The sequence below is a fragment of the Convolutriloba macropyga genome, chromosome 6 (assembly GCF_964194025.1).
Source record: "Convolutriloba macropyga chromosome 6, txConMacr16.3, whole genome shotgun sequence".
Classification (NCBI taxonomy): Eukaryota; Metazoa; Xenacoelomorpha; order Acoela; family Convolutidae; genus Convolutriloba; species Convolutriloba macropyga.
Window position 1 is genome coordinate 38167107 of NC_134473.1, and position 25086 is coordinate 38192192.

A 25086-nucleotide genomic window follows, 5' to 3' on the forward strand; every position below is an offset into this window, starting at 1 on the left:
CCATAAATGCAAATTAAAACACACCAACATGCTACAGTCACAGCCACGAATCATACTATCCTGTTCTAACTCAAACTATTCATTATTACGCAATATATTACGCAAGAGGACCACTTTACAAAACAGCTGAAATAAGATTTGATTCAAAAGAGAAGCCAAGTGTCGGTAACAATGGTGACTAAGGTTTTCCGGTAATCAATAGAAATGTCATGCAAATCAAAATATTAGTTTGAAGGAAAGGTCAGTCAACATGCAATAGTCATTACAGCAGCACAGCGAAATATAGAACACCCCACCGCCAATTTCGCTCAGTTTCCTTTATACTGAAAACGTAGTGTGACTGGATGACAAAACGGTCTGCATTGTGTCGATAAACTTGGGTATTGTTCCACCAAAAAAAAAATCGAAAGTTTCAGCCAATTCGATGTTCAAAACTTTCATGAAAAGATCAATATGTTACTGTTGGTAAAAAGCCTTCTCCAATCAAGATTCTTTCAATCGATAAAAGTAAATTAGGAAACTGTTACGATTTCAATGTCTGTAAGCTGATTGCATCAGACTATTGTTTCATCGCATATTAGGTATTACTAAAGCTACACTTGCCACTCCAACCAATTTTTTGTTCAGTGTTCATCCTTGTTTGACAAATAATTGTTTTTTAAATTCTTTACATAGGTTTGTGAGTTCTGTTTTATTGACGGTGGGAACTATAAAGTTACTTTTTGTACCTACACTTTTTGAAAAAAATGGGTGAACTTTTATGCTAGCTCCCCTTTATTTTGTTAAGACAATTTTTGACTTTCTTGAACGCATCCAAGGCTAGCATATGTGGTATTAATTTGAAGCCCTCTGCATTTAGATTTTCACTACACAGAGAAACTTTTGGAGTTTTGCTTTTTTGGGAAAAAGTCACAAATTATTTTACCCACAATTTCAGGCAATTTAGCCCAATTTTGATCAATTTTAACTAAAATTTTGATCAGAGTTCAATCAATTATGACAAAAAGCGATTTCTTCGAACTTATCTTTGAAAAACAATTATTTTCATCGTTTTGTCATTGTCTCCAGGCAAGTCCAGAAATTCCAAAAAAAAATGTCTTTTGAGAAAAAATTTTGCGACAAATTATCAGCCATTTCACAGACATTTTTATGAATTTTTAACCCGTTCCTCAACTGTTTTAAACTAATTTTCCATCCGGTGTTCAGTTTGTTTTAAATTTCTGTTAATGACTTGGCAAACAGGGAGAAAATGATTGTAGATCTGTCGGTTATTGGTTTATAGTAAACAATTTTTTGAAAAATTTAATAAATATACAGTTGTTGCAAACCAAACCGGGAAAACTATAAGAAATTTCAAGTTTCAATTATAGCATGCACATTGTCCACATTTACAATTGGCTGTATACCTATCATCAGTGACTCGTTCTGGATTCTGTAATTTTTTGGACTTTACTGAGATTTGAAAAAAGAAATCAGATACTTTTTTTGCTCACTTTTTTTTTCAATTTTGATCACTTTTTTGGCCACTAAAATCTGATTTTTCAAATTTGTTTTTTCATTATAATAAAATCAAACAGGATTTGTTCGAGAAGCTCCATATAATCAGTTAGCTTTTGTAGAGTTCCAATTTCATATAGTTCATATTGTTTTTGGGTGCAGTCTTTTTTAAGGAACTCGTAAATTTGAGGTAATCTGGAAGTCATTTTTAAGGTGGCAAATCAAGCAGCCGAAAAAAATGTACTCACATTGGGACAGCACAAGTCTTGAAAAAAATCAAAGTTCAGTGCACTGACGGCTATTTCTGAGATAAGAGAGAAATCAGTTTTTTGCGGATTTTTGTTGACCTGCAGTGTTTTGACTGCTGCTTTTAGTGTTATCCATTTTCAAAATTAGAAATGCTCATGACTTAAAATTTAAAAAAAAACACATATTAGTTTCTTTAGTGCTCAGCCTCAACTGTTCAAATCACATGATGATTCTCATATTTTTTTTAATTGGGAAAAAGCTCGTTCGAAAAAAATATGTCGACATATTCAATTCCCGCTGTCATATTCATTGTGCTTTTGCTGGCTTGCTTGAATATCTCTGATAAAGCAAACCGTAGCAGAGACAGTTTCTGGTTATTTTAGATTCGTTTGGGCTCAGGATGATTACTTGCTAAGAAACGACACGTGTTTCAAAAGAAAGCAATTAAATTTTTAAAGTTTTGTCCTGACATGTATTCTCTCCAATTTGTCTCTTTATTTCTCTTTGCCCTCCCGTTTTTGACAATTTTGTTGTTTCAAATTAAACTAAAAGAGAGCAACTTACTAAAATTTTGACTTCAATTGTTCTAAGTTTTGTTAATCCGAACTTCGTTTTTTCTGTATACGATTTTTATTTAGAGTTGTAATCAAAAAAACTTTCTCCTTCACTATTTATGAACTTGTTGTCAATGAAACCAAAAAAGCAATTAATAAAAAATGTTTTCAACCGTCCTATACATAGGGTACATATCTGGCCAAATTGATATTATCAAATTGAGAATTTCAATTTTTTAGGTTTGAAGCACATGAAAATAAAATTTATTCTATCTTGGAGTGTAAAAACCAAAAAAGAGACTATCGTTCTTTTTCAAGGTGGCTCATAAAGCCTTTTGGTTTAACCGCACAGCTATATAATCTACTAAATTTCTTTTAAATCAGTCTTTTCACAAAGAAAAACCTCTGTCAAGATGTGAAGAAGAAAGCTGAAGTTTCTGAATTAAATTGTAATTTTTTACTGCTACTTTGCCGTGATATAGTTGTATATAACTAATTTCAACTCCTCTTGTTTTTATATTTGTTGTTCTGTTGAGTGCTATAGAAAATGAAAAATTGAAAAGACACTTAATTTGGAAATTAAACTCTCAAATTGCCTCATTAAGGTTTTCAGTTCAATCTGTGTACTAAATTGGTTTTTGATAACTCTGAAACCAGAGGTTTCAAATAGTAAAGATAACAATTCTCTCAATTGTGAAACTCCTTCTGCTTTATCGCTTCACAAACACTTCAGTAGTCATGAAATCAAATAATTATTGAGAATTGAACTATTTGGGCTTGAATTCTTTTTATTCCGTGATCCAGTACACGAGTGATCAGTACACGAGTTATATTTAGAGTTGTAATCAAAGAAACTTTCTGCTTCACTATTTTTGAACTTGTCGTCAATGAAAACAAAAAGCAATTAATAAAAAATGTTTTCACCCGTCCTATACATAGCGTACATATCTGACCAAATTGGTGTTATCAAATTGAGAATTCCAAATTTTAGGTCTGATGCACATGAAAATAAAATTTATTTCCATCTTGGAGTTTAAAAACCAAAAAAGAGACTGCCGCTTTTTTTCAAGGTGGCTCATAGAGCCTTTTAGTTTAACCGCACAGCTATATAAGCTACCAACTTTCTTTTAAATCAGTCTTTTCACAAAGAAAAACCTCTGTCAAGATGTGAAGAAGAAAGCTGAAGTTTCTGAATTAGATTGTAATTTTTTACTGCTACTTTGCCGTGATATAGTTGTATATCACTAATTTTAACTCCTCTTGTTTTTATATTTGTTGTTCTGTTGAGTGCTATAGAAAATGAAAAATTGAAAAGACACTTAATTTGGAAATTAAACTCTCAAATTCTAGATTTGCCTGCTCTCCACCTCTCACTCTCAAATGAAAAAATGAAAAGACACTTAATTTGGAAATTAAACTCTCAAATTCTAGATTTGCCTGCTCTCCACCTCTCACTTGATATAATAGTTTTGTTATGTCTATTATATCAAGTAGTGTGAGTGCCTCATTAAGGTTTTCAGTTCAATCTGTGTACTAAATTGGTTTTTGATAACTCTGAAACCAGAGGTTTCAAATAGTTAAAATAACAATTCTCTCAATTGTGAAACCCCTTCTGCTTTATCGTTTCCCAAACACCTCAGTAGTCATGATATCAATTAATTATTGAGAATTGAACTATTGGGGCTTGAATTCTATTTATTCCATGATGCTCTGTTTATGAAATAGATTTAATATGGACTACTCAACGAGAACTACTCTATGAACTACTCAACTAGATTTTTTCGTTTAACCTGATTTGTCCGCTTGTTTATGCATGTGCCCGAAAAAAAAGTGCCTTCTAGAAGCTGTTTAGTTCTTTCGTTTTATCAGAACAACGTTTAGGAATTGTGCAAAAAAATATTGGAGACGAGTTGAAACAACTTTTTCCCAATGCTAATTTTAGCCATAGCATCAAAAAAATGTGACCTTTTTTTCATAAATTCGTTTTGATATCTAGTTTTGCAATTCCGAAACAAAGAGTTAGGTAAAGCTAAGAAAAACTCACTCAAAATGAGAAGGGTTCCACTGAATATGTGTGATTAGGAGTATCTGTTTCTTTCTAGTTTTTCGGGTTCATTTTCAATTATCTGAAAAAAAACATGATGAACTTTATTTTAAAATAAGGCTATCGTAACCTCTTTAACCCCATTTACCATTTTTTTGGGGGCAAACCCGTCTTGCCTAGAAACATAAGAATATTAGCGGTTATGAAAACCAGTTATACAAAAGTCAGAAGTCATCAATTTTTCTAGAGAGTTGTAAAGAACATTTTTGTTTTCTCAAAGAAATTTATACATTCTGATGAAACTTGTGTATAAAACAGAAAAATAAAGCTTTTGTTTTTTGTTACAACACGTTTTAGGAGTACTCTGTTAATAGTATATATCATAATTTAGGTGTAAAAAATTTTTCGTAATAGAAGGTTTCTCACTAAGGTTCTTTGAATCCTCTGAAAACTCAAATTGTCTTCCCTGCTCTTTTGGTTTCAAACTTCAGCTAAAAAACTTTTTTGCAGCAGCTGGATTAAAAACAATGTTGGTGCTAAAACAAACTTTTCTGAAGTATCATTTTCGATATACTGATTTGTTACATAGCATGATTTCAAATTCGAATGTGAGAACGTTCTCTGCAATGTTCCATTAGTAACAAGGCCATAAAAGCTAAAAGTAGCTACCACTAATAAAACTATTACTATACTGCAGCATATTTTATCACATTTTCAAAAGGTAACCGAAAGAAATTTTGGAAAAAATATGTCTTCTCGGTAGGAAATGCACTCGAGCTTCAAACCAGGGAAGAAGGCGCTGGCTAAATCCAATAGTGTATGGTTTCGAAAGCTCTTTGATATCGATGGTTGAGAAGAAGCTACAAATGATTCGGGCTGCTAAGAATATTGACCATCAAGGGTTGATTTGACAAAAAAGGCCAGAAACTTAACTAACAGCCAACATTTTTTGGTCAACAAAACCGATAGGTTAGAATATCCCATTTTAATTTGTCCGACGATTACAACATTTGGGAGGTCGGATTGAACGTTGAATTCGTTTTTTATATACTAACCCCGCGTCGGTCAATTGGGCAATGCAATGATTCAGCTCTCAGAAGATATTAATATCAAATCAACAAATGAAACCTCGTAATTTATATGCTCCGGAAGAAGTTCATCTCGTTTGTCCTCGTTCATCCATTGTGCAACTCAGGGGGCACATTATTTTTTACAGCCCGCAAGTGCATATGCTATCGTGCCATCTTTTTATCGTGCTATATTTTTGTGCCTCATAACAACGAATATTTTACAACTGTTGTCATAAATGAGAGCAGATTCTTTTTTCGTTCGAATAAAATCATATAGAGCTCTCATATCAGATTCTTCGAGGAAATCCAAAACAGCATCGACTGGTTGCATACATAACACCACAACACTAACAACAACAAAGAAGTTCAGCTTGTCCCACTGTCATTGCAAAAATTCGTTCAGTTTTTCGGAGCAAACTCAAACAACCTTGAAACTAATCGCAATTTTTTTTCATAGAAGCTTGTAATATGTTGGATTGCTTTTTCGCCATAACAGATACTGCACTGGAAGTTTCTATCACAGTCATGCTTCTTGATTCAGCCAAAATTATCATTTGAAAAAATTATCGACTTTGATTTGCATTTTTTGCCCATAATGTGAACCAACATGAGGAAAATAATCCAAAAAATACACTTATTATATCTAAAAATTAGGGAGTCCAAAGAAATCCCCATATTACAAGAAATTTTGAGGATATTCAAAGTAAAGAAACACAGACAAAGAGATGCAACTTATGAAGAACAAGTAAAAAATTACAGAGATTAAGACTACAAGGAGGCTTCCCCTCTTAGTGTCCAAAAATAATTGGTGTAAAAAAGTCCTCAAAAATTGGAAATTGTCAAAAATTGGAGAGACATTTTCAATCTATTTTTTAAAGAAACAACTATGTTTCTCTTGTTGCTCATTCGACACCGATACTAACATTTGATTAACTAGACAAGTCACAAGACTACAAAAGAACATCAAATTCATCAAACAGTTTGTCGGACTCATGGAAAACACTAGCTTCACTCAAAAAAACAATAAACTTATAGATTGGACGGATCTTACTTGAACAAAAATGGGCCCGGTTGTTAACTGAACTTTTTGTTGAAAAAAACTTTTCTTTAAGTGGATGGGATAGAAGAATTGCAAAAATAATTTTAAAAGGACAGGCAAAAATTATATGACTACAACAAGAATAAATACAGGCAAAAATAAAAAAGTCACTACAATTTTGCGAAGAAACGCTGTCTTTGAAATATTTCTGTTCTGTAATTAACTTGAAAAACAGAAAACCGACAGATGTACTTTGAAAATTTTTTTAACACACCATTATGTCAAAATGAGGCACGTGCTTATGATTGAGTTGCTGAGTTGATGGAATCTTGAACTTGAAAACTGAAAATTCTTATTGAAAAACTTACACACCTTTGCAACAATCTATTTTTTTGTGGAGTGCAAGTGGAGTGCAGTTTATTTATTTGGGTCTACGGGGGCTAGCCGAAAAGCTCAATATCAGGTCTCCGGTGAGATCGTTCAATTTTCCGGGGTGGTCTAACTGTGAAGGTTCAATCTTCCCCCCCCCCCCAAGTTTTCTGGGGCGGTTTGCCTGTGAAAACAATCGAAAACCATTCCCCAACGCCTTTTTTTATTCACAAGTCAGAAATGGGAAAACAGAAAGGCACAAAAACAAATAACAACGCCTCTGAAAATATTCCTTGCGGCTCCTGCAAATTAAATTGCAAAAATTACTGCATTAACTGCTTTAAACTCAATTCATAGTTTCACGTTGCATGTACAGATTTGTCGCATGAGAATTTTGTGGCATTGGACAAGATAAATGGTGCTTTTTGGGCCTGCGTAGCCTGTAGAGCAAACGTCATAGGTTACCAAAACAACGAAATAGAAAATTTGCAAAATAATTTTCAACAGAGCGTTGCTGGAATAAGAGACGACTTGCAAAAAGAGATTACTGAATTTAAAAGTGAAATCCTTAACAACATAGAAGAAATTAAATTGACGCTTAAAAGTTCACGATACGAGAATGAACTTCAAAAGTTAACTGAGAACTTGAGAGCGAATGCTGATCTAACTAGTCAATCAGAGCGAGAAAACAAAATCATAGTTTTTGGAGTTTCAGAGAAAACGAGCGATACAATGATAACCGTATTGGACAGAATCAGTCATGACAAAAAAAAATCAGTTGAAGAACTTGCTCGAAAAATTGGAATCCAGACATTAAATATCGAAGACACCGCTGGTGGTGAAGCTCTCAAATACTTGGAATTTCAGAATCATGATGATGTCAAATGCAAAATTGAAGGCCGACAATATTTTTATAATACAGTTTTTTATCGAAAAATGAGTGGGAAAAAGAAAAATAAGCTCTAGAGTATCGGTTTAAACTTGCTCAAACCTTGAATATCAACCGTTCAGACATTAAAATTACATCAGCTGAGCTGTTTTTCAGGAACAAAATGATTGATACTAAATTATCTATAGAAGAAAATAATTGCCTACTTACGAACTCTCCTGAATTCAGCTGACTAAAATCAAGTAAAATTATGCGTGTACTATCATTGAATTGTCGTTCACTATTAAGTATGGATAGACGAGTGATGTTGGATATCCTTCTGAAAACTATTAATCCCGATACTGTTTGCCTCACAGAAACCTGGTTAAACCCAATTATTGGAAACCAAGAAGTCCTAATTAGTCAATCTTATTCAATCAAGTTGCAATCAGATATAAAACTTTGACCGCATGGGGGTGTCCTAATTGCACACCGAAACACATTATCATGCAAAATGGAGGTTTTGCGAACAAAATCAGATTTCATTTGTTGTTGCTTATACTTCTTCAAGGAGGTTACAATCGTTAAAGTCACCATTTATAACCCCCCACCTGACAGCAAATATAGACTCAGTGCAGATTTGTTCTGCAAAAACATTCAGGAGATTGTCAGAGATGTCCAAAAGTATCAAAGATCCATTGAATCCTTTACTTTTTTTTGAATGGTGACATTAACTTTACTCACACAGATTGGCTTACTTTAAGTAGTAATTGTTCATACGAGGAAGTGGTTTTGAACGAATTCAAAAAATTAAATATGTCATCACTGCAATCCCATGCAAGCTCGCTGGATATTTTTTTCTTAGTAACAATATTAACTTATGTAGCGAAATATTAGAGGAGAAATCGTTCTCAGATCACAAGTATTTGTTCGCTGAAATTTCGATTGAATATGCTGAGCAAGAAGCCTTGCCTAAAATGAAACGTTTAAATTTTGGCAAAGCTAATTGCGACGAATTTGTGATCAATATTACTTTTCCAATGTCTTCTTTTGACTCAATTGATAATATTGTCGACTCGTTTTACCATAAATTAGAACTAGCGTCATCCATTGCAATTCCGCTCAAAACCTCTAGAAGAACCAATGCGCCTTTTTACATGTCATCTAACAGTATCCATTTAGAAAATAAACTCAAAACAGCTTTGAAAAATAAACAAAGCGCAGAGAAAATTTCACGACTTAGAGAAGAGTTATCCATTTCTCTAAATAATGACAAGAAACATTCCGTTGAAAAAAGCAAAGTGTGGTCAACGAACGCTGCATATAAATTAATGACACAAATAACAAAACAACCAGCTCTACCTGAGAAAATGGTGTACATGGAAAAAGAAGTTTTTGGGCACAAGAGCATTGCAGAATGTTTTAACAATTCTTTTGCTTCTGTTTTTGTTCAAGACGATTCTGAAGTTGTTATTCCATTTAATCAAAGTCCAGAAATTTTTCTTGATGACATTCAGTTTAGCAAAGCGGCTCTGAGTGAGGAAATCAAATACATACGTAGTGGTGCTAACTCTTTTGATGGAATCAGCCCTAAGTTTTTGAAGTCTGCTTTACCGTATATTTCGAATCAACTTTTGTTTTTCTTCAGTTGCTCTGTTAGCAAATGTGAGTTTCCCAGTTTGTGGAAAAAAGTGCATGAACGACCCCATTTCAAAAGCGGTAGCAAATTGGATATCAAGAACTACCGACCGATTGCCATGCTTAGCTCCTTGTCACTGCTATTTGAGCGTATGGTGTATAAACAGTTCTCGATCTTTCTGCAACAAAAGCTTTGCGTAGAGCAACATGGTTTTAGAAAAAAAATCATTCAACCATCACTCAATTACTTCTCTACTGCAACAGGTTGTATGAGTTACTTGAAGCAAACAAAATGCCAATGACGGTGTATCTAGACACAGCAAAGGCCTTTGATACCATCAATTATAATATCATACTTTTAAAATTATTTCGAATGGGATTTGACAGTGCTTTCTTGAGGTTTTTCGCGTCAAATTTAACTGATCGACAGCAGAGAGTTGTAATATCTTGCGGAAAATCGGACGTTCGACCAATCACCAGCGGTGGGCCTCAAGGGTCAATTTTCACAGTGTTTCTTTTTTCCGTTTATATAAATGACCTACCCGAAATAATTGCCAATGAATGCTATTTATACGCTGATGACACAAAAATCGTCAGCACTGTAGACAATAGAAAACAGCTTGAAAAAGATATTGAAAATGCTATTGTTTGGAGCAATGGAGAATCGGTTAAATTTCGATTTCAATAACTTTAAAAACGTGCAATTTTCATAACGTAAAAACCAAAACAAGCAAGTTTTGCATCTTCCCAGCAATGAAACCATCTCACAGGAAACACACTTCAAAGACTTGAGCATACATTTTTCAGAAAATTTATCATGGCATCATCACTTAAGTTTTGTTCTACAAAAAGCAAATCAGAAGCTTGCTTATCTAAAGAGAACAATTCCAAGTGAAACAAAATTGTCAGTCAAATGCAACCTAGTCAAAACTTACATATTATCGATCTTGTTTTATGGATCAAATGTTTGGTATGCCAGTAAATTTATCGTCAGGAAAATGGAAAGGCTTCAGAGAAAAAGTTTAAAATGGATACAATCAATCAGTCATTTTACTGATAAAGAATACAATGATTGTCTTCGATCAGTAAATTTACTTCCAATCACATATCAATTTGTCTTTTTGGATCTCGTAGTTTTAAACAAAATTTTGACCAGAAAACTTCCACTTGAGGCAGAGCAATTTTGGCAAATAAGGAATGGACATCCGAAAACAAGATCAAACGAGAATATATTTTTATACTCAAACGAATGTAATCGCCAGCGTTGCCGATCTATTTTTTTCTACCGAGTTGCAAACTTCAACAATTCGATGTCACTGGCGCGTGATTTTCTCAACTATAACCCATATTCAAGTCCTCCCAAATTCAAAAGAGAAGTCAAAGAATATCTATTTGATTTAGCTAAGAAGAATTTTAATTACAAATCATACCCATATGGATGGACAGTGTTTGAGGGAAATCAAATTCAAGCCCCGTTAGGGACTTACAAAGCTTGGCAAAACCAAGTTTAGTGAAATTCATTCTTATTATTATTATTATTATTATTATTATTATTATTATTATTATTATTATTATTATTATTATTATTATTATTATTATTATTACAATCCGAAAAAATTCTTAATTATAAAACTGCACGAGTAACCCAATGTGGTCTTATTTTTCCCTCGAGGCAAGAAAACTCTGCCAAATGTTGCAGAAGTCATTAATTAGACCAAAGAGTTAGTACATCAAAAGCGAATGATGATTTTTGGATACTTAACCTATATATTACCGAGAAACCATAATGTATCAACTGAAAGCATTAAATTGTTTCTGTAGTCGCTCATTCGACACCAGTACTAACATTTGGTTAACCAGACAAGTCATAAGATTAGAAAAGAAGCTCAAACTCGTCAAACAGTTTGTCGGACTCATGGAAAACATGAGCTTCACTCATTAAAAAAATTATAGATTGGACCTTAATTGAACAAAAATGGGCCCAGTTGTCAATTGAACTTTTCATTGAAAAAGACTTGTTTTGAAATGGGATAGGAGAATTGCAGAAAAATTATAAGAAGGACAGACGCAAAGTTTAATCAGAATCTTTTTTCATTCCAGAATACAACGATAAGACCAAAACTGGCCTTTGTATCACTGCACTGCTGTTTAAATAAGCAATTGTTTGAAGCAATGTGTTATAGTTTCTCGGGGCAATCAAAAACCAATTTCATCAAAATTTAATTATGTTTTTATAAGGTTTTTCGGTTTAATATAGCGAAAGACCGCAAAAATGTTATATCCTGGAAACATTTTTAAGAACCAGAGGTACAATAGGCACAAAATCTTAGAAAACAAAGACTGTAAGCAGTATTCATGTCTGCACAACCGGTCAAACTGGACAAATTGGTCCAAATAGGCATATTTGAGGCCATTTTCCATGACAAAAAAGAGAAAAACATGCTGAGTTTTCAAAAATTTTACCAAAATAGTTGGTTCAAACAACTCACCATTTCCTTTATATTCTTACAATAAAACAACGGATGTTATGCTTACGTTCACAAAACTTTAAGCCTCCGTAACTCCTCGGAAAAAGCAAAATTCTAAAGAACCTTGTTTATTTTAGATTCTATGCTTAATAAGCTTTCCATTGAAACCACTCGTAAAGTTGTAGGATGAAAAAAGTTGATCAGCAAAAATTGACTGAGCAAAAAAAATACGGTCGAGCCGTTAGTTCTTCTCACACTAAATTGGGTCGGAGCAATAATAGAGTTAAAAGACTGTAAAGTTGGTTTATTTTGGTTAACGCTGTAGAGAAAGCTAACCATGATAGAATGAGAACAATTTGCAATAAATATTAGCTGAGCATATTGTTACAATCAAATGCTCAAGTTTTCGATTCTGTATTATTTGTCGCAAAAGAGATTTTTTTTAATTTGCCCGTTTTGGCCAGAAAACTATGCAGATGATTGACCATTAATTTTATGACGTATTTTTAATGATAAATGGAGCAAAAAATTCTTGCCTTTATGGAATGATACTTCTTAAAGTTACTACGTTTAACACATTAAATTTTTATTTAACCAGTCATTTTATTATTCAGTGGCATTTTGATTGCCTCTTAATATGTTTCAAAACTGAATAAAGGATGCTGGAATCTAGACCTTTCTTCATGGCAACTTTTTTGAAAATTAATTTACTCTGCAGAAAGCATAAAAAGGTGGTAATGAAAAACTGGATTTTTTTGTGATTTGACCCCACAGTTTTAATGAACCCCCTTTTTGTTACGTATGCAACAAGATAAAAATCTTTACGGCAAATTCTTAAAAGATAAGCTTTCTTCAGCCAGATTTCCACAAGGTTACTATCTTTCTGTTAAATTCCAATAATACAAAAAAATTTAGCTGGCAAAAAACTCAAAGAGGGTTTTTCTGTGGGAGTTTTTTATGTAATCCATTTATTCCAATTAATAAGTGTACTGCATCATAGCAATTGGAAATTCTTCTCATAATAATTAAAAAACCTTTCTCTTAAAGTTGTTAGGAAAAAGATCTAGTTAATTCGATCAATAAAACAACTATACTGCAAATAATTCTTTAAAAGATGAAATGATAGTGTTAGATATTATCACTCGATTGGAATGCAGTACTCAACCGGAACGAACTCATTTTTGAATTTTACCACAATCTTGCCAAATAATAATTTTTCTGCCGAAATTTGGCCATGCTCCGGGCAGATTATGTCCGATAATCACTTTTCTGGCAGACTCTGTCAGATAAAAACATTTTTTGGCAGGTTCTTGCTCGATTAGCATTTTTCTGCCAGGTTTCGGAATATAACCATTTATCTGCCAGAATCTGACAGAATCCTGCAAGAAAACCATCCGGTCTCAACTATGGACGTTGCTAAGTAAAAAACGTAGCTTTTCTGCTTGGGGCTGTGACAGTTATTCACTATATACCAAGAAATAATAATTCCCCACCATGGTGTTTTTACTATGAAGTTACTGTGATTAGAGTGTGGGTTTTACGTATAACTGGAAAGAACCGTACAAAAACTATATTTACGAGTTTGCTGTTATAAAAGCTGCCATAGTTGAGAAAACCAAACAAAAACGACGAAAAATTTGTAGCAAATCTTTGGTATATTTGGTTTCAAAATTAAGAACGACGGTACGTTAGCTTTGTTCGTTATTGTCGGTTTCGAACCTATGAAGCTTTTAGTATGTTCGATTTTAGAAGATTCGGTATGTTCGGTATTTAAACGTAAGAGATCGTCGGTATTTTCGGTATTTAAAGGTAAGAGATGTTCGGTATGTTCGGTTTTAGACGTGAGAAATTGTCGGTTTTCTCCATACAAAATTCTGATCGTTTTACGAAAGGTTTACTTGCAATTTCTTGCAGGAATTTCAAAGGTACCTCTCAGATGAAAATTCTGAAAGACTGAGCAAAACTATTGAAAATTCTTCTACAGTCTGTTCACAAAACTACTAACTGAAAGAATACAAAAATTGCTTGGTTTTTGAACTCAAAACTGCAACATAGGCATTGGACATTGATGGACTCAGTTGATTAATTCTCATTCACTGAGTTTTGACATACTTTCTTTTAGATTACAAGCAAGGTTTTTAACTGTTTGTTACGTTTGAAACCTTTCTTTGCTCGGTTTGATGGACTAGTCTGCTTTAAAAACCCAGAACATGAAATTTCATATTTTTCGAAATGATACTGAATCTCCCTTACGTTTAAAAAACGACGATACGATATGTTTTTAATGTTAAACGCCAAACAAAAAAGATGACGCTGACTAAAAAACTTGTTGAAACTTTTGTCGTTTTTGGCTACACCAGCTTGGTTAGCATAAATCATTGGATCTGTTCAGTTTTGCCCCCCCCCACTCCATCTTAATGAGCACAATTTTTTATGACCCCAGGCGCACGTGCTATATTCTTACATTGTAAGGTGTTATAAAACAACATATAATCTGTAACTGGGGGTCATAAAAAACACGGGGGCCGGGCTAAACAGAATAGATCCAAATCAGTTTTGACCCCCAGCCGCACGTGCTATTTTCTTACATAGTAACGTGCTATATAACAACATAGTATTTTTAACTGGGGGTCATAAAAAACAAGGGGGGGGGGGGGGCGAAACAGAATAGATCCAAAAAATTTTATATTTAACAACCCTAGATTTCTTGGGTCTTTCCCATTAGAGCCCCCCCCCAGCTTAGTGGTCAGATAACCTATAGCCCCTCAATCATTGTAAATGTACCATAATGGGGGGCTATAATTTCATGGGGGGCTATAATGGGAAAAACCCGATTTCTCTACTAGGGTTCTCTGATTATGAACATTGAGCATTTTTCATTTTTCATTTTGCCATATAGTTTCAATAAGGCATAATGGTAACAGTTCCCAAAAATTACGATAAACCTCATTTAGGAAACAATTTTGCACGCGTTATTTATTAGACAACTAATAAATTACTAAATTATGCACGTGTTGAAACTGAATGACAACCACTTGGAACCAACAACGAATGTACCAGCGGAAATAAAAAACAACAAATGATAACTGATTTTTAACTTCTGTGACAAAAAAAACAATTGACAATTGGGATCTTTTTGTTTGTGCTCCCCAGCTTCGTGGGTGCATATTATTTGCACCCTAGTTGCATGTTCTATATTTTTACATAAGAATTTGGGGTCTTTCCCATTACATCCCCACCAGCCTAGTGGTCAGATAACCTATACCCCCCCCCCCAATCATGGTAAATATACCATAATGAGAGGCTATAATTTCATGAGGGGCTACAATGAGAAAGACCCAGGGTTTGTTATGTAGTGACACGTGCTCTGTAACTCGTAATGCGTAACCCGGGAGAGGGGTGCACAAAACGGAAGATATCCAACAATTAAAATCTAGAAAAAGTGGCTGACGAAATATTTTAAAATAAGAGCTACTCAATGGCTACAATCGATGAAAATTCAGATTCACTACCGTTGCAGCCTGAAGAAATACCTGAACATCCGGAATCAGAAAAAGAGAAAAAGGAAACTGAATTAGCAGCACAGAAACCGCCATCCAATGTCGGCGACGAAACAGACAAAAAATACAGCAAAAAGGCAAACGAAACAGTAGCTGATAAAAACGAAAATGAACAACCCAATCAGAACAAGGCACGTAAGCGTAGTAGTGGACAGTATGTTGACTACCCCGCGAGCAATTATGGGAAATACAGAGCACGGAGTTTCAGGGAACTGTTTCCTTCCACCCCACCCCCATCCCCTCCCTGGCGAACAAAAATTTTCGGATCTTTCATAGTATAGCCCCCCCCCCCCCTCACAAAATTGTTGTAGCCAAAAGTATGGCCACACAAAATTTTGGGGTTGAGGGCATATTATATAACCACTAAACCATTATATTTCCACTAAGCGGGGGGATAATGGGAAAGACCTAATTTTTTCCAGAACCATATAACATATGTGAACAAAGTAATGGGTGTTTTTGCACTAAATATATTCTTATGATCCAATAAGAGGTAGTAATATTCATGAAAATTTATAGAACGTTATCAGGGTTCGAGGTGGAAAAAAGTCGAGAGCCCAAAATATCAATTGTGGAGAGTCATAATCTAACGGGTGAAAGGAGACACTTCGGGTTTCAGTTTCAGCTATTCGGATATCGACCCCGATCATTTGTATCGGATTCACAAATGTTGTCACGAAATTTTACGAAGATACTTCAGATCCAACGCAGAGTTTAGAAAAAATCTGGTTATATCTCCATTGGGTGCGTTTTTTGAAGGCGCTATTTTGGCATCTGGTGCTGAAAACGACACTTTGGAAGCCGTCTTTGAGGCTTTAAACTTTTCAAGCCGCGGCTGCATTGATGCCGCAGTTTTGCTGCAGAAAATGTTTGCAAATGATAAGGAAATGGTGGTCGATAACCTTTTAGGTGTCTTCACAGACGAGAGTGTGACAGTTGCTAAAAACTTGATTATGTTGATGGAAAACAGGGAACTGTTTCCTTTTGCCCCCGTAAACAGATTTTTTAATTTCATTATTGTGTAAAAAAATTGGGATCTATTCTGTTTCGGCCCCCAGTGTTTTTTGCGCCCCCAGTTACAGATTATTTGTTGTTATATATCATGTTACTATGTAGAAATATAGCACGTGCGCATGGGGGGCATAAAAAATATAAGCTGACTAAGATGGGGGAGGGCAAAGCAGAATAGATCCATAACATTAATACCTGCTTCTGCACTTATAATAGTTTGTTTAGCCTATTAAAACGTGCACAAAAGTCTGCAGTCGCAAAAGTTAAATATCGGTAGTTCCTTTTGGGGATCTATTCTGTTTCGCACCCCCATCTCAGTGCATATAAATATTGCGCCTGACAGGCGCGCGTTCCGTTTTTACATAGTAATGTGCTAAATAATAACACATAAATTGTAATTGGAGGAAATAAAAACCACTGGGGTGGGGTGGAGGAGAAACAGAATAGATAGCACTATGGTACCAAATTACTCAGTATTAATGATCTGCTCTCAAAAGTTAAAAAAAATCTAAACTTAAAATCAATCAATCAATAAAGTGCACAGCATACCTACAAACCTTACTTAAAAAAGAGGTTTTACGCCAAAATTTTCACAAAATTCAAAAGGAGTTGTTAAATATGTTTAAGATACTAATATTTCACTGGATCGCATCAAAATAACCTAAAAATACTTTAAAAGTCACGATATGATCTCAACTGTTGTGCAAACTTGCTGCAAAAGGTCAGTTTGAAGACCAAAATCGAATTTTTGATCGAAATAGCGTATAAATATGCTCAAGAAACTCGTGCTCTTGCACAAACGATGTTTAGGTACAATAAAATGTATGGAAATTGTCTAAAAGATGTTCAAACAGGCTAAGAGATGGTTTTTCATGGATTTCTCTCCAGTGGAGTCTTATAAATTGTACTTAAGATACGGCACTATCCATTTAAAGTTAAATTGTAATGCTTTTAAAGGAGAAAAATATCAATTTTTGAGCAACATAAATTACAATGAGAAGATGAAACAGTTCCTAAGAACAGCTTTGTCGGAGACTTCGAAACTGTGAACTTCGCAGAGTCAGAAAAAACCGATCAGGTCATATCTGATTGGGTAAAAGATAGAACTGAGCGCAGTGTCAATCCGTTCGATAAATTAGCCGAAAACAGCATAAAATTAATATTGCTCCAAGTCATAACAATGAGGTCGTTTTGGAATACTGAATTTCCGGGTTGCCGGACACAAGTGGCGAGGTTCTATTCTGGTCTTGATAGAGAAATTCCTGTCGAGTTCATCTGTGTCCAGGGGACATATGAGTTTGTGGATTGCATTGAAGAGGGTTTCAAGGTCGCATTTTTCCACTTCGAGACACAGGTTTATGGAAATGAATGGGAATTTGTTGCGTTTCTACCGTATCAAGTTGACTTTGATTTGCATTCCTTGTCACACTTTATGAAAGCAAAACAGTTGAGGAGGTTGAAGAAACGAGTGGTTAAAGAAGACTTGGACGTAAGAATGCCGTTGTTCTCTGTGGAAAACGATGTCAACGTCGGACAAATTCTGGAAAAGATGGGAGCTCGCAGTTGTGGAGTCGGTACGCAATATTATGGAATCAGGTAATATTCTTGTTCGTGTGGGTCCACAACGTGAAATTGGTCTAGAGAGCTAAGATTGTCTCCGCATCTTCGCTGCCTTTGATATATAATTGGGATCTATTTTGTTTCGCCAGGAAGCTCACTGGGCAGATACTGTACACCCCCAGGCCTACATGCTATTTTTATATTGTAATGTGCTATATAAACACACATAATATGTAACTGCGGGCATAAAAATCACTGGGGGGACAGAGTAGAACCTATACAATTTTAACCGAATCAACATTCGGTTAAAATTGATGAATCCAGATAACTTTTCTTAGAGTGAGATTATTTGATGTAAAATCCTCCCAGCATGTTTTGAAAGATTACGATACCAATATGATTAGGAAAATGTAAATGCATACCATCTATGGCATCCCCTGAGAATGATTTCTAGAAAACTTGCGGAAGCAAACGATATTGGGCAACCGTTGCCACCACCACAGTAAATCATGGTGCTAGGATTAGTTTTGTATCTTGAACTTCTCGCACTGATATTGGGTATATATATATATATATATATATATATATATATATATATATATATAGCTCATGTTTAAGCCTTTTTTCATCCCAAAAATCAAATCTCCATCTTGATCTAATAATCTGATCTCTCCTGCAAATCTCTAAATTCTCTTTTTTTCCGCTTACAAAAACCCATAACCAAACAAGTTATGGGTCCAGGAATTTTGTAAGTCATAAAACTAACTTCTAAAACAGAACTTATTTGATCTTGACAGTCATAATCCTTTTACGCTCAGTACTTTTACTTTTCACAACTGTTTCGCCTGCACAAACTACGATGGATCAACAGACAGTGAAGCTGCTGACCTACACAGGAAAGGAACATGACCTTCCAATCTGGAGCACCAGATTTTGTGGCGATGATGCAGACGAAGGGACTCTACAAATCACTACATTTGACAGTTGAGCTTCCCAATGAGTCTGCACCACTAGTCAATGGGGCAAGCACTGATGAGAAGAAGAATCAGAAGGTGCTGAAGGATGCATATGAGAAGGAAATTGCAGACATCAAAGAAAAACGGAACAATTAGTGATGCCATCTGGCACTGACTCTAGATGCAACAACCCTCATGCTGATGAGACATGACTGTGTGGGAGATGACGGCATCAGAGATAGAGCAAAAGCTTGGAAGTTTTTGCTAGAGAGATTTCAGAGTGAGGAGACGCCGATAGTAGTGACTTTGTTGGCACAGTTTGTTCGACTGCAGCTAGAGAATTCCGAGTATTTGGATAGTTTCTTAGTTGCTCATAAGGCTACGGGAAGCAGGGGAAGCAGTCTCAGAGACCCTCTTCAACGCCTTGGTCCTCAATGGTCTGCCAATGAGGTATGAAGGTTTTCTTATAAAGGAAAGCTTCAATCCGGCAACAAACTTCACAGGGTTAATGAAAAGGCTGCAAAACGTCCATGAGAGCACAGTACAGAGACATAAAAGACAAACTGGTTCAGTGGCACTGGCAGTGAAGCGTGACTTCAAGAAGTGACCCTTGAAAGGAAACTGCTTTGTGTCTGAGATCCCTGGACACTTTGCCAAAGATTACAAAGGGAAGGAGACAGCACAGTACAGCAAATGCGGTGAGAAGAGTCAGCTAGGCAGGGCATACAGGAGACAAACAGATGAAAGGCAAACATGAGTCAGTGGCAATGGGTCCAACATTGGCTACAGCAGACGAGAAATACTGGGCAGCTCTTGCCCAGTGGAAGACAGCAGGCATGCTAGTGGACAGTGGTTGTACAGATAACATATTGACAATCATTGAAGCGTTCATGGACAATCAATCAGTGGTCAGAAATTCAAACTAAGAGGCTCCCAGAGTGGTAGGCAGAGGCTGAGTGAGGATCAGTATAACCTCAAACAACAGGAATTCCAATGCGAACTCAGAAATGTTTTGCCGTCGAATGACTATTCTTCAAACCTCATATAAGTGTCAAGATACACGGAGTGGGGACATAGCTTCACAATCGAGAAAGGAAATAGCTCCATGAAACTCCAGAAGGGAACTCAGGTAAAGCTAACACAAGAAAATAATTTGTTTTACTTACACTGCAGGGTTCTAGAATTCAAGGTGAGTTCAAATATCGTGGAACTTGACAGAGCACGGAAGTGGCACAAACAATTTAGTCATCTGAATCAAACGAATGTGGTCCGAATTGCTCCAGAAACAGTGGAGGAACTCGATGACGTATGCAATATGTGCGCATTGGCCGAGATCACAAAGACTCCATTACCAAGAATGGTAAAGATCCAAGAAGAAGATGAACTGGAGAGGGTGTTCACAGACATGATGGGACCTTTCAGAGTGGAGTCACACTCAGGGTTCCATTTCAGCATTGTGTTTGCAGACAAATATAGGAAGTTTGTGTTTGTGGACTTGATTAAGGCAAAGCGTGAAGCACTGGCCAGCCTGAAGAATTTTGTTCTCAGTGTGGCGGATGCCCAATGAACTGAGACAAGACAATGCGAAGGAGTGTCTATCAGAGCAGTTCAAGATATACTGTTAGATGCAGGCATTCTACAGCAGAAGACCATACCAGTGACACCAAAACAAAAAGGTTTAGCTGAGAGGTGCAACAGGACCCTGCTGGAGACGGCAAGATGCTTGCTCATTGGCTCAGGTCATCCCAAGACAAAACGGGGAGCAGCAATTCTCTACACAACAAGGATCAGAAACTTGGTTGTGAGACGAAGAGAAGAAAATTGCCCAGCAGAGCTAACGCGAGATATAAAACCTAAGCTTTCAATTAGTGAATTATCTATTTTTGGTTGCACAGTCTTCATGAGAAAGAGGGAGAGAGACGTCAGCAAACTTTAACCCAAGGCACTGGAAATAACTTTTGCAGATTTGTCTGAATGAGACAACGGATACCTGGTTTAGGTACCCAATACAAGCAAGCAATTTGGTGGCAGTTCCAGATGTGATCATCATGGAGTCCGAAGTGGGCTTAATCCTGACAACACAGAGACGCCCATCCTATTAAATGAGCGGTCACAGCAACTGGAGATCTCGCACCCAGATGATGGTCACCAAGATGGTGGCAACAAAGAGAAGCAGGGAATATCTACTGCAATAAAGGAGGAGTGGCATGACGTATAGAACGTGAACACTCGAGAAACAACACTGAGACGAGATGCCTCGGATATTGAGGAAGCAGCAATAGGTGAAGAGTCTATTGCAACAATAGGGAGTCTCAGAGACTTGGAAGGCAGTGGCACAGAGGATTTCTCACGGTCAGAGACAATTGGCTTATTTGATGAGGTACTGGAACAAGCGGACAGGGCAGAGCGCAGACGGGAGACACGAGCAAGGAATGTTCCAATATTTTTTGGAGAAGTCAGGACCCATTTTGTTGCGACTGAGGGCGACTATGTGGAACCCAAAACAGTCTACGATACCAAGCAAGGTGGGACCAATGGCAGCGGGCAATGAATGGCGAGGTCAAGGCACTCAAAGACAACGAGACCTGGAACCTAGCGAGACCATCCAGAGACAGGGATGTCTTACCGGGAAAATGGGTCTACATCGTAAAATTGGGACGTAGTGGTAAGGTCAAAAAATACAAAACACTCAATGTGCCGAAATGCTCCAAACAAGAGGAAGGACTGGACTACTTTGAAACTTTTGAATCTGCCTGTAAGCCAGAGACATTTAGGACTGTACTTCAATTATCAGCGAAGCAAGGCCATGTGATGCACCATTTGATGTCACGTCGGCTTTCCTGCACTCACCAATAGAGGAAGAAGTGTATCTGGAAAAGCCACACGAGTTTCTAAAATAAAGATGAGATGGAGTGAAGTTAGTATGTTGACTGAATAAATCAATTTATGGTTTAAAACAGGCGGTTAACAATTGGTATAAGGAACTGGCAAACTTCCTACTGAGACATGGGTTCATCAGAAGCAAGAACAATCATTGCTTGTTCGCGGGAGCAGAATCAGGGTGTCACACCTTTATCTTGGTCTGGGTTGATGACATCATTGTAGCATCAAGAAGCGTGACAGTCATCTCCAATCTAAAGGCACTCGAGGCAACATTTCAGACGGAAGACAGAGGTTCCACTGATTTCGGGGTCTAAGAATCAGACAAAAACAGAGCAAAGTCACAATTGACCAAGAACGCTACCTGGAAACAATGCTTGAGCGGTTTTGAATCGATCAACGCAAACCCTCAAGAACTCCAGCTGATTTGAATTTTAAACTTTAGACAGCACAGAACGGAGACGAAAAAGTGGAACAGAGGATGTAGAGAAGCTTGTTTGGATCACTTCTGTAACTAGCCAAACAGACGAGGCCAGACATCATGTTCACAGTCGACATTATGGCCAGACTCATGAATGCACCTAACAATCAACACTGGCTATGCGGAACACGACTTCTGTGATATCTTCAATGTTCAAAAATTTGAATACTTATTTACGCAAAAGATGCTAGTTATGATTTTTAATGGGGGAAAGTTATACAAACTGGTCTGTTGATGAGAACGACGCAAAATCAACAACGAGCTATTACTTTTCATCCTCAAAATCAAATCGCCATCTTGTTCTATTAATCACATCTCTCCTGTAAATCTCTAAACTCTACTGTAAAATATCATTTATGTTAATTTCTCATTCTGAGAAATTTATTTTTCTACTTTGTCAAAAACGCTTTTTATTCCACTTGCAAAAACCCATAACCCAAACATATTTTAATGTGGTATATAACCACACATAATTTTTAACTGCGGTCATAAAAATCACTGGGGGGACAAAGTAGATCCCATAGTGGTACATGGTTGATTACAGATCCCTACAGCCAATAAGGAAATGAGCCAATAAAAATTTCAAACGCATGATAATGCGATCACAATTCAATTTATGCGCAGTATAGTTTGACCAAAAACGGTTTTGAGCGCATGTAAGTCTCATCAGAAGTGGATTCGAGAGCACTTGGAGCGCAGGAAAATTTTCCAAGCAAACGTAAATTTACTTCAGAAAAAAAATTGAGCGCCGTTGAGTCGGAATAAAGTTCATATCGGTCTGCCGTCGTCTAATCAGATACAATAATTTTTGTCTGGGACATAAGATTTGGCTGATACACAAAACATTAAGAAAATCAAAGCTTACTTCAGTTTGTTTTTTAGATAACACTAAATACCTACCACTTTGAAACGTGCATTATCCTCGTCTATGAAGATTTGATATTTCAAAGAAACTAGCGAAGTGAATAATTTATAAAACCAATTTTTTTTGGTTCTTTGCATGATCTGAATGTGTTTTGCTTTTTCGAGGTACTGATTCGAGGTACATGAAACAGAATTAGCCATGTTTTAGGCACCAGCAAAAAAAACGAAGTCTTTTCTACTGCACTTCTGGTTTAAAAAATACGCTCTAACATTTTATTGTGTAGACAACTTTTTTTAGTGGCTTAAAAATGTGTCTATTTTGGTTTTGAAGTCCAAAAATCTGCTCTTCACATAACCATTTGGAATTACACGGTGTTCCAATTTGCAAATTACAATGAGATCTTGCTACAAGTCTTAACACTTGTGAGCAGATACTATATGATAACACTAAAACGGATTAAAGTGATATCAGATTGCTTCTAAACCGAAAAAGACATTTTATACAAAACTCCTCTTGTATTTTCACTCTTAAAGATTCCACTGCAGGCTCCTTCTATCGCAAATAATTTTCCTCATTTAGCACTTGTTAAACAAAATCTGTGTTACACCTTGGTTTATTCAATTCAATTTTTTTACGACACTTTTGTAATGATGTTATGACTTAGGTTGCAAAAAATCAAAAAATATAAATAAAAAGAGGAAATTCTTCTATATCAACAGCCTTTGTTAGGATTTACAAAAATAGTTTACTTAGTAAAAATAGTTTAATTTGTACCTAGAGAATGAGAGAGAAGATAGTTTTATTAAAATAGTTTACCAAGATAGTTCACTTACTATTTAATTTCTAATAAGATTTCATCTGCTGCAAATAATTGGTTAATTTTAATATTATTTTCCAAAAATTACCTTGCTCACAATTATTGCTAGCTCCATGCTTTTTTTAAACATGCTTTTTATTAAATCTAGTAAAAAAGAGAAGGACAACAATTACAACTAATTTTTTCTGACAGACATTGCTTACATGTACTTTTGTTCTTATCAAAAATATTTTATTCTCAGCAGTATTAAAATTAATACATGTTTTTATACTCCTCTCCCGATTACTTTTATAGATAGTTTCTTCTTCTTCTTCTTCTTCTTCTTCTTCTTCTTCTTCTTCTTCTTCTTTAGCCCTAGTGATATGGTGAAACACGGGCGAAACCCAATCGTTAGTATTATCTCCAGTGTTATGGTGAAACATGGGCAGAGCGCCATCATTGGTTTTATCTCTAGTGCTATCGTCAACCTTAGCCCTAACACTAGATGTAGTCCTTCCATAATGACAATGATTCATAAAACAAACACCACCCAATCGTTTATTTTTACACCTATTGCAATATGTTAGCAGCTTACAATGAAAACAACTGTAATGACTTTTTATCTTAAATTAATTCTTAAAATCTATATAAGACTCCAAACACTTAAAGATTTTAAAAACGGACATTTTTCCGACTAGTTTATTCACCGGATCCCTTTGTACTATTAAACTTTCTAGCTTTGTATAAACAAAAATGTTTAATTTGTTATTTCTTTGATCTAATTTAGCTGAGGATTCACTTCAGTGTTAATTTTTGAAAATTATATTCACTTACTTTTGTACAAAAGTTTTTATTTGTGTCCATTAATTAATAAAAACAATTTTAAAAAACAATTTTAATTGTCTATCTTTGTTTCACCATTGAGTGCAACACCTATAAACTGTAAATATTCTTCTAAATAGAATTTATAGTTATTTTTATCTGTAATTTTTTATATTTATCTTTCTTCAACCTAATTCATCAAAATTTTATTGATTTATCTCTTTGATCCGCTGTTATAGTTCCCTTTATATTTTAATTTTTTATATTAAATCTGCCCACTTCTGAATCATAAACCATCTGTCTATTTTTGTCTACAAAAAAAAAACAACTTTTCTGTATTAAATTTCACCATACCATAT

At 35.6% G+C, this 25086-nt stretch overlaps 1 protein-coding gene across 1 annotated transcript in view; it reads left to right on the forward strand.

Moving 5' to 3' along the window:
- The first annotated feature begins 15944 nt into the window (after positions 1–15944).
- LOC142340967 (uncharacterized) overlaps positions 15945–25086 on the forward strand; it is a 47814-nt gene continuing 38672 nt past the window's right edge. The window contains exons 1-2 of the mRNA XM_075391767.1: positions 15945–16321; positions 17386–17963. Of these exons, the coding sequence (XP_075247882.1) occupies positions 16223–16321; positions 17386–17963 (677 nt within the window). The 5' untranslated portion in view covers positions 15945–16222. The remainder of the gene's footprint in view (positions 16322–17385; positions 17964–25086) is intronic.